Source organism: Phlebotomus papatasi, chromosome 3 (assembly GCF_024763615.1).
Source record: "Phlebotomus papatasi isolate M1 chromosome 3, Ppap_2.1, whole genome shotgun sequence".
Classification (NCBI taxonomy): domain Eukaryota; kingdom Metazoa; phylum Arthropoda; class Insecta; order Diptera; family Psychodidae; genus Phlebotomus; species Phlebotomus papatasi.
The window spans coordinates 36,156,395-36,171,486 of record NC_077224.1 but is presented as its reverse complement, the minus strand read 5'-3'; the positions used below and the strand labels follow the sequence as shown (position 1 = coordinate 36,171,486).

Here is a 15,092-nt window from a genome sequence, read left to right as displayed (position 1 = left end):
ATAAAGATTCTCTCGAGATAACTTACAGTTTATTAGTCCCACTTTTATTATTTTAACTCAAAAGTATCGCATTCGGGGCTCATTTTTAAGAAAAATAATATTGAACTGAAAATTTCGTCTCCTGAAAAGTTGTCAAAAGGAATTTACGACAAATGCTGATTTAACTGACGATATTGAGTTTACACACTCATATATCACGTAAATTGCATGAAAATCCTTCAATAATGCAAAATCACATCAAAACTAATGCAAACCATGTCAAATTTGAGCATATTTGATTCATTTGATAATCATAATCAATCTTGAAAAATGTCAACAAACTTTTTTCAAATGTAACCGCTGCCCGAATTAAAAAGTAGCCCGATCTTAAAAGAGCCGAATTTGCGAGAGTCTACTGTATGTACTGCGATTTCAAGACCAGTTGAACTTATGCTTTCGAAAATTGAAGATGACGATTTTTTTAGGTCATATGTATGTTTGAACGAAGCGTTCGCCTGGACCACCTCCAAAACATCTCCAAAAATAAAAGAAATCGTAGGAGCCGTTTTCGAGAAAACCTAAAAGACATGGTTTTGGAGGGGATGTAGTGGGGTGGGGGGAAATTAAAAATCATAATAATGCTCCTTGGGTTGACTTATAGGGAGGGGGGTCCTCCGAAGATCCTAAGTTCGTATCTCTTACCGTTTCGCCTCTAGATGGGTAACAATTATATGGACAGAAAAAAGGAATATTTAAAAAAATTTTGGTCATTTACGGGTACTTAACCAATTTATTACCAATTACGACTGATGTAATCGAGTTGGAAATTTCAAGACCTTTCCAAAAAATCCAAATTTAACCAAATCGGTTGAAAAATAGGCCCTCCAAAGTGGTTTGACCTTCAACCTGTAAAATCCAAGATGGCGATTTTTTTAGGTCATAGGTATGTTTGGACGAAATATTCGCCTTGACCACCTACAAAACATCAGCCGTTTTCGATAAAAACCAAAAAACGTGGTTTTAGAGGGGATGAAGTAGGTGGGGAGAAAAGAAAAAAATCGTCTAGATATCGTTTTTTTATTGGAGTCACCGAAAACCGGAACTTGATATCTCTTATCGCTTTTAAAAGCTCTAGGACGGTGACAAGTTAAAAAAGTCGATTATATAACTGCTCCCTCTTTGAGTTCGATCTGTAAAATATGCGATCATCTAATTCTTGCGATTTCTCTGTAAAATTCTTCTGCCATTTCTCTGCAGTTTTACAAATATCATCATTAATTTCACATTCACCCTTCACTCAATATTCACTAAGTCGCCCATCATAATTTTTACTAAATTATGCCATAAAAATTTCTAATTCTATCAAATCTACTAAGTTATAATTTAATTTTTACATTTTTGCAAATATTTTCCTATTATTACTTGCGATTTTTCGATTTCGCGATAAATCGCGATTAATCCCGCGATTTTGTCCTTCACTCAATATTTATTGAGTCATTTTTTACAATTTTAACTAAACCTTAACTCTTTCCGGACCACAACATATCCAGCGAACGAATTTCAGTAAAACTCACTTTATTGTAAGTCTTAGTGGTCAAATATGATACTTTTATAGAGAAAGAATTTTCTCCGCCTCTGGGAAATTGGAAAACTCATGGGAACTCTCGTCCCCTAAAGAACGCAAAGGATACAAACTTGGACAAACTTCAATTTTCCAAAAGCCAATAATATCAATGTTGTGAATTATTTTTGCGTGTCAAATGACTCCTTTACAATATTGATCACTAAAACAAGAAGAATTATTGACCAGTATCTTGTGGGATGTCCAGGAAGTGCTGAAAAGGACACCCAGCTCCTGCTTGCCAACAGATTCCTCAAAATATTTCATAGAATAACACTTTAACACACATTTCTCTCAACAGGATGTTATTGCAGACACATTAAGCTTTCTCAAGAGCCAAAAAAACACTTCCTGGACAATCAGAATTCACCAAAATCTGGAAGAATAGGAAAAACTTCCCCGAAAGCAATCTTTTTCGCTGCCAAATGTCAAAATTATCGGCCATATTGGCAAAAATTTCGCTCCCGCTTGAATTTTCTTACAAGGTTGGTGTCAAAAAGCAAATGGCGGACATTGGCGGGATAACCTTACATTTGACCTCTAGATTTTTGGGGACGAGAGTACCCATCAACTTTGAACAAGTTTTTTGAAAATTTATGAAAAAATTGTTTTTCGAATTTATGTAATCTGTAATTGTTAGTTATCATACTTATTGGCCCCGAGAGGTTTTTCCTTATTCGGGTCTAGAAATATCAAAAAAGTCACAATATCTGCAAGGAAGCAGAAAATCGAAAATTCACGATTTTTGACCAAGAATATCTTAGCTCAGGAGTTAATTGGGATCCTGCAAAAAATATCCTAGATTTGGACATCCTTATAGTTTGTAATTATCCAGAAGAATCGGAATTTTATCGATTCTAAATAGTCTAAAAAAATTCTTTTTTCCATGGGTACCCAGAGTCCCAAAGGAGACGAAAGAGTTAAACATGAATTTCTATAATTCCAAGAAATTTAATTATTTTCATTTTTTTCCAAATATCTTGCAATTTTTAACTCGCGCGATCTTGCGATTTCTATGAAAAAATGCATGATCTCGCGATTTTTGTTGAAAACTCGCGTGAGTTTGCTATCTTTGTTAAAAAAAAGCGTGATTTTGCTACTTAATGGTTGATTCAATGTTCACTTACCGTACCCACCCTTGCATTTATTATTAATTATTTATTTATTTTGATGTATCGGGCTCTTTTGCCATTTTGTAAATTTTTCGGTTTAAAAATTTTTATTCAGATTACATTGTGTTTGAGAAATATGTCCATTCAGACGCTTCAGTCATTTGCACCAGGTGGGACTCGAACTCACAACTGTGACAGTCGAGCCGGGGGTCACACCGTCCAAGAGCCGAACGCTCTTACCAATTGCACCACGGACCCTCCGACACCCTTACATTTTTTTTAACACATTTATCAAGTTATAAAAATTTTAAAAAAATCTCTGATTTTTAACAAATAATATTCTATTTAAGTTTTATTCATTTCTACAATTCTTAAAAAAAAAATATTTCAATATTTACCAATAAAAAAAATCAATAAATATTTTTTCAATTTTCCAATCGATTTTTGTCAATTTTTATCTTTTATTAATTTTTTAAACAAATTGTTAGTGATATCTCTCCAATAAACCCCATGGCCAATGCACAATGGCTTTTGTTTTGTAAACATGTTTTAGACATTTCAATATGAAATCTAGTCATCTCGCTCACTCTCATAGGAAATTTAGAAAACAATCAAAAGTTGTGCGCTGGGCATTATATTTTACTTAACTGCTTTATCACTTAGTTCATTTTATTCAAAATACCATTTTGTAAATATAGTATCACGCTGCTTTGTTTTTACAAACAAATTTATTTTAATTAATTTACTTTAATTATTTTGATGCTTTTATAATGCTAAAAACGATCAAAATTTAAATTTTTCCCCACATCGACATCAGCGCCTCTTGCGGAATTCCCCTGGGGACGGTGAAAGTTGCCAAAAAAAAGTTGACATATTGGCGCTTGCTTTTCACTTCCAATTTATTTGGGTGTTTTCCTTGTGAAAAAACATCAGAAAGTTGGTGGATTGTGTGGAAAAAGTGTTAGTGAGTATCCTGGAACAGGGTGCAGTGCATAGTTGTGGTTTGGAGTGGGTGAGACTGCAGTCATTCTCTGGACGAGGTGACGCTAACACAAAGAGGGTGGAGAAGTGCAAAATCCAGCGGATCTGGACTGCGAAGGGGGAAAAGGCGTCTCTCGGGGCATTAGAGGTGAGAATGCGATGGGATTTGACCAGGTACTGTGATGGTGAGGAGTACTTTTTGCCATTGCAGAGACACTGTATGATAGACATAACCTCAAATTCTCTCCGTCAAATTTGGGCGACCTCTGGAGAGTGACTCGACGCGCCCCGGAAATTTTCTTGCAGAGGGGCTAAGGATGTCAATTGACACAATCAAGTGGAATCAGGTGGTGGAGACCAAGGGTCCGCAACCGAGGCCTCGACATGGCCACCGGGCGGTCACCATAAAGGATCTCATAATTGTTTTTGGGGGCGGAAATGAGGGTATTGTGGAGGAGCTTCATGTCTACAATACCTCAACGAATGGCTGGTATGTGCCGAGCATGCAGGGTACAGTACCGCCTGGATGTGCGGCATTTGGTATTGTTGCATTGGGCACGAGAATACTCATTCACGGTGGAATGATTGAGTATGGACAGTACTCAGATGAAATGTATGAGCTTCAGGCTACAAAGTGGGAATGGAAGAAGCTCAGTGTTAAGCCACCGAATAACGGAGCAGCTCCGTGTCCACGGCTTGGGCATAGCTTTACTCTGGTGGGCGAGAAAATTTTTATGTTTGGAGGCTTGGAGAATGAGAGCAACGATCCCAAGAATAATATAGCCAAGTACCTCAATGACTTCTATACACTGGATCTGCGCAATGAGCAACTCCAGTGGGAGATGCCTGTAACTTTTGGTGGTGGCCCCTCGGCCAGGGAAAGTCACAGTGCTGTGACATATACAGATCCCAAGACTCAGAAAACCAGCTTAATTATCTACGGAGGCATGGATGGACGTCGTTTGGGTGATTTGTGGATCCTCGACACAGACACAATGTCTTGGAGATGCCCACAAATGTATGGACCTGTGCCAGAGCCGCGATCTCTCCATACAGCCACCGTTATTGGCTGCCGGATGTTCATCTTCGGAGGCTGGGTTCCCCTCAGCATTCCCATGTCCACGGGAGAGATTGAATGGAAGTGCACCAATACACTGGCCTGCCTCAATCTCGAAACCATGGTATGGCAGGATTTTTCCAGTATCATGAATAACGTTATGGAAAATGTTCCGCGTGCCAGGGCCGGACACTGTGCAGTTTCAATTCATTCGCGCCTGTACATTTGGTCCGGACGCGATGGCTATCGCAAGGCCTGGAACAATCAGGTGTGCTGCAAGGATCTGTGGTATCTGGAGGTGGAGGTTCCACCTCAGGTACCCAAACTCCAAGTGCGCAGCATTAATCAAGAAAAAATGGAAGCAACATGGTCCCCAGTGCCCACAGCAAAACGGTAAGTTTTATTCTTTACTCAATTTTTTTTGTTGGCCTTCCTGCAAACACTTTATCAATTCAGGAAATGTATCTGTTGCATGAATCTCCCCTAAATATTGCATAGATTATGTTATATAATCAGCAGCTTTGAAGCTTTTTTTTACTGGTTTTTTTTTATGAATGAAATTCTTGGGGAACAAAAAATACAAGGCTGCTCGCTGAAATGTACGGATGTCAGCAAATAATGATTAAAGCCATCTGCAAAATTATTATAAAGTGCTGAGGCATTGAAAATGGATAATACATAAATAAAAGCAATTAAAAGTTTCAATTGGAAAACAATAGTACAATAGTGCCGAGGGATAGTGTAGCTAATCGGGATTAGTATCTTCTTTTTCAAAAATTACAAAAATAGTTCAAGTTTCACGTAGCATTTTATTCAAGGACAAGAGCGGTAAGAGCACTTGGGAAAGTCTTATTTTACCTATTTGTTCTTCGTTTATGCTAAAAATTGGAGAAAAGCTCAAATAAGCTTATGGTAGTTGAGATCCTTTACAGGGGATTAGGGCTCGAAGTACTTGCAACTCGGAATGCGTGAAAATTTAGACTGTAAGTTGAATTTTGTGGCAGATTCGTGTCGAGCAAATTGTTCTTGACGGTCAAAATGAATAAGATAGGCTCGACGTGATTTTTCACTTCCAAAATTCAAATCACCATCGATTTTTCAAGCATTCCGAGTTGCAGGCACTTCGAGCTTGCCTGTAAAGAATCTCAGCTACCATAAGCATATTTAGGCTTATCACTGGTCATTTTCTATTGTAAATAAATACAGTGAGTGTCAATAGTTTGTTGCCGAATGTATATTTGAAAAACTAATGGGAAAATATGATAGTAAAAATTAACTTTCCAAATTTTTCTTTTTGCAAATGAGGGTCCTGTAACCCGTAGATCTTATCAATATATTAAAAAAAATTAAATAATTTTATTTCATATAAAAAATAATTGTTTTCTAAAAGTTGATCATTTTCGAGGAATCAAAAGTTTGTTGCCTCGTTTGAAACAGTAATTCAAAATGGTCAGAACATGCAAACAACTTAATGCAAACGGATTTCTGAATAAATTTGACTCCGCAATATATCTTAAAAACAGGACACTTTCCCGTTTGCTAGGTACCTTGAAAAAGATTGTGGGGTTCCTAAATAGTAATGACGTTAGAATATAACTGATACTGATAGATTTTTATTAAGGATATTTGTTTAATGGCCTCTACACATTGGGAGCAATTTTTGTCAAAAATTGCTTTTTTGAAGGAAATTCCCTGCAGCGTTGTAGGGGGAAACGTCAAATTTCTGTCAAAAACGCAATTTTTGACGAAAATTGCTCCCAATGTGTAGACACCTTAACTGTTAAGTAGTTTGTTTGTAATGGGATCTTGGTCACAGTAAGCCGATAGGCTTCTGACTTATATCAAGGGTAAGGGGGATCAAAAAAAGGACACTTTCCCCTACTTTTTAAAATATAGGTGCGAAGAGGCATATTTATTGAAAAACATAGGGAAAAATTAGTCATTATAAAACTTGTGAAAAAGTAAATTTGCTGATCATCTGCATAAACATGAAAATTGACATTATTAATTAAAGAATCAGCAAGGTCATTGATATAAATTGAGGAAAAAAGAGGGCCAAGGACGGATCCTTGACCAATTCCCTTTGACAGTGCCAAAGGCGTGGACACTTCTCCATTAAATTTAACTGACTGGGTTACCAGCCAAATATGATTCAAGCAATTATTTTAAACTAATAAGTGAAAAAGAATTCATAGTATTAAATTTAGAAAGATAAAGGGAATGATTAACGCTATCAAATGCTTTAGAGAAATCTAAGAAAATCAAGATCGCACAATATTTATTGTCGGGGCCGATGCAAAGATCATGGTTTACGCGGAGCAAAGCACTGGTAGTGCTATGAAATTTTCGGAAACCCGATTGAAAATTAGATAGCAAATTGCAACAATTTGAGTGTTCTTCGATCTGAAATTTGAAAATCTCGATTTTTTTTCGAGCTTTGTTACATGTGCTATGAAAAATTTTAAAAGAAGATTTTTATTCGATCTTTACAAGTGATATCCTTGACGGTTTGAAGTAGCCGTATCTAGGTAGCTTATACTCACTAAATTACTTAGGTAGCGCTACGTCCTTTACTGTGTTATCACACTTGCACATTAAAATTTTAATATGATTCACATTAATTGTCGCTGGTGAGTGTCCAAATGTGTAATCTGTGTATTTGAATCATTTTATATTCAAAATTTGTTCTATTTGATATATTCAAAATTTGATATAAATTGATTTATAGCATTAATGCTAAAAATTAATGCGATTTTCGCTTTAATTTTTTAATGTGAAAAATATTTATGCTTCAGGTAAATTTAAACTTATTTTTGCAGGCCAAATCCACTTTATCAATAAATAGAAAAACCCGAAATATTAAGTGACTCAAAGACACAAATAACATATTTGGACGCTCACAAGCGACAATTAATGTGAATCACATTAAAATTTTAATGTGCAAGTGTGATAACGCCGTTAGAGGCACAAGGCTCAACAGTTTTGAAGCACATCTAGTTATTAAGGGGCATCGTCCATTACGTCTTTCCATATCCTGGGACGGCCTATTGATCTTTTTTCTCTAATCCACATTCAATAGCATCAATAGCGGGGCATTCGGTACAGCATCACCGAGATTATTTGATAGAAGCCACACAGCTGCTTAATTTGTGGTAGTTCATTGAGATTCTGAATTGTGCCCTTTTTAGCATCTTTCACATGCCCAAAAACCTTACGTAGGGTTTGTCTTTGGAAAACCGGTAATGTTTAGCATCCTTCAGTTCAGGTACCAGGTCTTCAGCTTTTTCCTAGATAAGAATGACTGCCCCCGGGGGGTGACTTTGGCCCCCTGCTGTTCCTAATGTTTTCTTCCATTTTAGCACTTAAAGATGGTTTTCATCAATCGGATATGGTAGATTAGATCCGTGAAGACCATCCTTAAGTGGTAGAATTAAAGAAGAGCTTAGAAACAGCCAGGATGGAAAAGTTACTCCCGGAGGACAAAGTCACTCACATTTACGGTATTTCACAAAAGTTCTTCACAATGGTCCTTTATTTTTCGGTTTCTTTATTTATTGAGGAGTATGCGTAATTAAATAAGCTTCTCACCCTTAATTTCTCATTCATCTCTATTACTTTATTGCCATCAGTCAATACCAAATCGATGTATTTGAAGTTTTCGGCCATCTCAAGGTTCTAGAGTAAAGTTCTGCTACTTTGCTAGTAGTCAATGTCATGATAGTAGATAAGGTTAGGATAATAATCACAGATTTGAAAACGAAAAAATTAGCTGAATAAGCACAATTTTCTATTCTATACTCCTGCCAAACTACATAAGAAATCATTGTAAAAAAATTGACCAATGCGTACCGTGACTTCAACGACTAACCTTAGTACCATAGATTTGAATGCTGTATTTCTCAATTTGAGCGTATTTCTCAACCCAATGGTATCACATTGGACTCGTTGGAAAGGTATTGGAATTCCTGACAAGCTTGAGCCAATTTCAATCGGTTATGAATCGGCAATGAACCGATTCATAACCGATAACTAATTTTCATCCGAAAATCTATTCTAATACTCTTAAAACTATTTTGGACAATCTTTTGAGTGATTTCTAAATCGGTTCAAATGAGTTGAGAACCGCTAAACGGTAAACGGTGCCGGCTTCAGACCTGAGGATTATCCCAGTTCCCGAAAGTCTCAAATTTCAAAATAGCAACGAATTTTATTGATTTTTCAGAATTAAGCGGATCATTTGCCCATAATGTCCAATCCTAAGTCATATTTTCCCAACAAATCTAGACTGATAAGGAATTAGGTACTTGACACACTTAGGACTTAAACCGAGAGGCGACTTAGTGGAAAATGATCGAAATGTGATTTAACCATTATTTCGAATATAATTACGCTAAGCCGTCTCTCGGCTAATCCTCAAGTCTGTCAAGGCCTTTAGGTCCCTCAGGTCTAAAGCCCGTATAATGCGAGAGCATTTTTAAGGTATAGTATCGAATTCATGAGTTTACGCACTTCGCAAAGTCTGGAACGTTTTGCCACTGCTTTTTAATAATAACTCACTGTGCAAGTGAATCTAGAAATTATGTCATATTGCTTATTGAAAATCTCAACCATAAAAGCTTAATATACCATTTGTCTCTGAATGTTGCACATTGTCTGTGCAGGTATGTGCTGGAAATTGAGCGAATTCCGGATCCACCACCACCTCCCAAAGTGGAGCCCCCGAAGGTGGCTCCTCCGACAAAGGTGCCCGATGTTGTGCCACCGCCTATTGTGCCCGTTGTCCAGCGTCCACCAGTGAAGGTGGCTCCAGTGGCCACAGTGGCTACTGTTGTGAGTCAGGCTGAAGTAGTGTCCGCCCCGAAAATTGTTTCACCTAGCGCTAAGATTCAGATTGTACAAAATAGCGCCACCAGTAGTGGAGCCACGAGTGTCGTGCAACCACAAATGGGTACTCTGGTGCAGACGAGTCAGGGCATCAAAATCATCAGGACTGGGGGTCCAGGAGCGAGTGTTATGGCGGGAGGGAAGGGGATTATATCAACTGTTTCTACCCAGGGTGGAACTACGGTGTTTCCCAAGGTGTTCAAAATAGCCACTGGGGCTCAGCCTGTTGGAGTGGCTGGAAGTGCCACAGCTGGGAGGAATGTTATTCTTTCGGGACAGCGTCCGATTATTATCAAAATGGGCAACAATACAGCTGCCACGGCCATTAGGCAGCCACAAATTATCCCAGCTTCTAGTGCCACCGGGACGAAGACTTACACCATTCAGCTGCCACAGAGTGTGACCAGTGGAGGAACTACAATTGGCACAGGACAACAGAAAATCATTATGATTCCGGCTCAAGCGAAGGCTACCACAGCTCCAGGCATTGTCACGACGATTGGAGGACAGATTGTCAACAAGGTAAGGGTAATTGATAAACTTACAGCAATTCTGGATTTCACTAGATTCTTTTAACTCTTTCCGGACCACAACATATCCAGCGAACGAATTTCAGTAAAACTCATTTTATTGTAAGTCTTAGTGGTCAAATACGATACTTTTGTAGAGAAAGAATTTTTTCCGCCTCTGAGAAATTGGAAAACTCATGGGTACTCTCGTCCCCAAAAGAATGAAAAGGAGACAAACTTCAATTTTCCAAAAACCAATAATATCAATTTTGTGAATTATTTTTGCGTGTCAAATGACTCCTTTACAATGTTGATCACTAAAACCACAAGAATTATTTACCAGTATTTTGTAGGATGTCCAGGAAGTGGTCAAGAAGATACCAAATTCCTGCTTGCCAACAGATTTCTCAAAATATTTCACACAATAACACTCCAAAAACACATTTCTCTCAACACGATGTTATTGTAGACACATTAAGCTTTCTCAAAAGCATAAAAGACTCTTCCTGGACAATCAGAATTCACCAAAATCAGGAAAAACTTCCCCTCTCTCTCTCTCTCTCACTGTTTTACGTTTTGGCTGTCAGACTCAATCAAGTCCATATAGCCATTTCGCTCACTCTCATTTACATACGAGTTCCATCTGTTTTTTTTCCCATATTTTTGTTCCTCTCATCTCTCCCTATTCATTTTTCTTTTTGCTCCATCACAAATCCTTTTTTTTTGCTCCCTTATCTTTTATCATACTTCCTTCTTAATATTTTTGCGTTCAGTTTGTAGCTTTTAAGGACGGTGAAAAACTGTTTTCCTATTATTCACCGGACGCACTTCGATCAAGGATCGAACCGAGGGCCTCTGCGTCACAAAGCCAACACTTTGCCCATTGAGCTACCGAGACCCCTAAAAACTTCCACGAAAGCAATCTCCCCCTATAGCCAACGGCCGCGGCGATTCCATTGGATTTCCAGCAGCCTTTTCTGCCATGTCCGCTGATTTTACCGCTAAAAATCCGCGTGGAATTCCCTGGATTTTACCGCTCAAAATCCGCGTAAGCTTCCGAGATGGAATTTGACGCTAAATTTCTTCCTAGTGTTCCATGGACGTTTGCGGAACTCCGTATAGGACCGTCTAATAAGAAATATCCGCGAGTATCCATGGACTTTTCTCTAACGAATATTTCCACGGCTTTTCCTATGGATTATTAGCGTATAATTGACAGTCAGCCCTTTAAAAATTCGGAAAAATCCTCTATACTTCCACGAAATTATCCGTGGAAATTTCCATGCAACGGCCTTAGAGGTTTCCGTGGTTTAATATTACGGAATTCCACGACTTTTCCAGTGGATTTTTTAAATATATTTTTCTTCAAAATAATTCCAAAAATTGATTAAAAATTTCGTGGAACACAATAAAAACATCCACAAATAAATGGACGATCAGTGCCAATTGGCAGCTTAGAACTTGGAGAGTGTTCATTTATCAGACGAACACTCAATTGTTCTACTATTGAGTTGAAAATATTGCTACCATATCGTTCATTTGAGTATGTCTAGCTCGCAAGAATTATAGCGTTAGGGCGAAAAATAATTGCAGAATTTTCGCGTTTACATTTATGGAGTCTTGGTCGGAAAGATATCAGAAAATATACTCGGAATATTCGGAATATTCAAAGGAAATTTTGAATCAATTTCCAGGGAATGCTCTCAGATATGTTGCAAGAAAATTCCTCGGACTTTTATTTTTCTAGGAAATCCACGCGAAAAAAAACTGATAACTCCGCAGAATTCCAAACGGAATAGTAGCGTTTATTTCCACGGAAACTTTCGCGGAAAAATAGAAAACAAATTCCAGGGAATTTTCTGTTACTGTGAAACTTTGCGCCTGATCGGCTACAGGGCCTACGCTTCCAAATGTCAAAATTATCGGACATATTGGCAAAAATGTCGCTCTCGCTTGGAATTTTCTTACAAGGTTGGTGTCAAAAAGCAAATGCTGGGCATTGGCGGGATAACCTTACATTTGACCTCTAGATTTTTGGGGACGAGAGTACCCATAAAGTTTGAACAAGTTTTTTGAAAATTTAAGAAAAAATTGTTTTTCGAATTTATGTAATCTGAAAATTGTTAGTTATCATAGTTATTGGCCCCGAGAGGTTTTTCCTTATTCGGGTCTAGAAATATCAAAAAAGTCACAATATCTGCAAGGAAGCAGAAAATAAAAAATTCACGATTTTTGACCAAAAATATCTAAGCTCAGGAGTTAATTAGGATCCTACAAAGAATATCCTAGATTTGGACATCCTTATAGTTTGTACTTATCCAGAAGAATCGGATTTTTATGGATTCTAGATATAGTCTAAAAAAAATTGTTGTTTCCATGGGTATCCAGAGTCCCAAAGGAGACGACGAAGGAGTTAAAGGTTTTAAAGCAACACAGTTGAAGTTGTGAATTCTCTTTGGTCATATAGGTGGTCACTGAGGCAACGGTGAGTAATCAGGAGGTAAAATCCGAACCGTTGGATCAATTGGATGGAGCATCGGACTGGATGGAGTTGATTGAAAGGAGTCAACGACGAGAAGTTGGTGATGTTGGTGGCAATAGGAACAGGAAGAAACGGTGTCCCAAGTACGTGAGAATGGGTTTGTTTGGCGGTGGAACATCTCCAGGTGGTCAGAATGCCGAAGACACGGACACAATAAACTCAGATGCTGGACAAATGAAAAATTCCCTAGATGCTCTGGCGTCGGTGGCTGTTGAGGCGTCTAGCACGAAGTCAGATACCAAATGGTGCACCGTGGGCTTCTACACCGAACTCCAGGCCATCCTAACCAATTACGTCGAGTTTGGGGAATGGAATGGGGGTATGGTGGATAAGGTGACTGATGACAATGTGCCGGATCTCAGCACAAAGGCGAGAGTTCCGTTGGAATCGGGAGTGTCGTATCGTTTCCGCGTGGCGGCAATCAATGGATGTGGACGTGGGGAGTGGAGTAAACCCGTGACACTGACCCTGGGACTTCCGGGACCACCGACAAATATTCGTGTTATGAAGACGGCATCGGGAGCATGTTTGGCATGGGAAGTTCCACCGGCTACAGAATCCGACATCCTGGACTATTCCGTGTATCTTGGGGTGCAGCCAAAGGGGCCCCCAAAGCCAGCTACAGTGGCCAATATTCCCTTTGTCAAAGTCTACTGTGGCAGCGAAAAGACGTGCCTCGTGTCAAATCGCAGTCTCGCCACCGCTTTCATTGATCGCACCAGCAAACCTTCGATTCTTTTCCGGATAAATGCTCGCAACAACAATGGCTCAAGTCGACCCACGCAGATTCGGTGGATTCAGGAGGATCTGGCTAAGCTCACGGGCACTGGAGGAGGAGTTGCTTCAGGTGGAAGTCCTCAAGATGCCGGACCGGCAAGCAAACAGCGTCGAACGGTTTAGAGATGTAACACTTTCTCCGTTGCAGATGGAAAAGAAATGCAGGTGCGACTTTTTTTTAAACTTTTTTTTCTCAAATTTATTCCACACATAAATTCTAGCTCTCCGGATATTTTTGTGCCTTTTTAATTTTTTTTTCGTCAGTCATGATAGCCTTTCTTCCTTACATCTTCTCTCCCCCCCCCCCCCCTACCCCCATGCCCATCCAGCCCTCTGGAATTATTTGAACATTAGAAACCCTGAAGTATATTTTAGATAACTTGAGAGACGGTGTATAACATTTTTTTCTACACTAGCAAAGCATTACATTTTTAATTTTTTTCTCCTTGAAGAACATGAGAATGAACTACAATATTCTTCAATAAATTCAATTTTATGTAGAGAATAATTAATAAAGAAATGTGTAAAATAAAAATGAAAAGGGCTTTCTGCTTCATAGTTTTTCCTCTCTTGTCAATTTCTTAATTGTTGCAAGGTTTCCTGTTTCCCATCTTTCTGGCAGTAGAATTTCATGTTCAAAAAAACAACTGGTCCTTAAACTCTATTCAATAATCCACCCTGTTTTCAGTTTCATTATTCGAATGTCAGTGCTGATCTTTCAGGGTAGGGTGGAGTGACCACTTATCGCCATGTTTAGGAAAAACAGGAATTAATTTTATTATAACTTTTGAACTCTAATTACAAGATAACTCAAATTTGACACAAAACTACTTAACCCTTTAAGGACGATTGGGTCACCCGTGACCCAAAAATGAAATTTTTCCTACGGCAGTCGAAAGCTGTATTTTGCTCTAAAAAGTTAGAAAAAATGATTTTTTCTGACCCTCGAATTTTGACCTTCTCGTCCTTAAAGGGTTAAGGCAAAGTGCCCTCAAGTCGACCGGTTCCTCAAGTTGACCGGTAGAGTAATTTATTCAATTTATTTATATTTGCACTAATATTTGGCGTAATGATCTAACATTAATAGGTCAATTATTCCATAAATAAATACGAATCAGTGACAATTTTATAGAAATTCACCATTAAAACATTCAAATATTGACCTCCGGTCGATTCGAGGGCACTTTACCTTGGATGTATTGGCTTTTGATTCGTGAGAATAATTGTCCTAGAATTTAATTCTGGACTACTTAAAAAACTAATTTTTATTAACAATGCAAAAATAACCACTTCGTCGCCACTTTTCGCCCATTTTATAATCACTTCTCGCCACCCACTTGAAAAGGTCCAAATTCGATTATTTTAGGCAATGTTATAAAAAGAATACATTTCTTTTTCCTCATGATTACCTTATTATTACGCATTTTAAACGATTTTTCTTCACTTTTATTTGAGAAATCAAATTATAGGTCTATTGAAGAAAATAAACAATGCCAATTTGACAACTGAGAATCTATGAAGTGATGTTAGCGTCGCCTATTGAAAAGAGATGGCGACAGGTGGTAAAATCAATTTCAGAATATAACCACTTCTCGCCATGCCTCATTTTTATATAAAAATAATATAAAAT

The 15,092-nt window shown here is 38.2% G+C and overlaps 1 protein-coding gene across 1 annotated transcript; it reads left to right on the top strand.

The window, feature by feature from the left end:
- Positions 1-3,551: 3,551 nt before the first annotated feature.
- LOC129805490 (host cell factor 1-like) lies at positions 3,552-13,997 on the top strand. Its single transcript, XM_055853442.1, has 4 exons — positions 3,552-3,841; positions 3,905-5,143; positions 9,412-10,156; positions 12,611-13,997. Exons 2-4 carry the CDS (start codon positions 4,011-4,013, stop codon positions 13,583-13,585), a joined length of 2,853 nt encoding a protein of 950 aa, XP_055709417.1. The 5' UTR covers positions 3,552-3,841; positions 3,905-4,010; the 3' UTR covers positions 13,586-13,997.
- Positions 13,998-15,092: the final 1,095 nt, after the last annotated feature.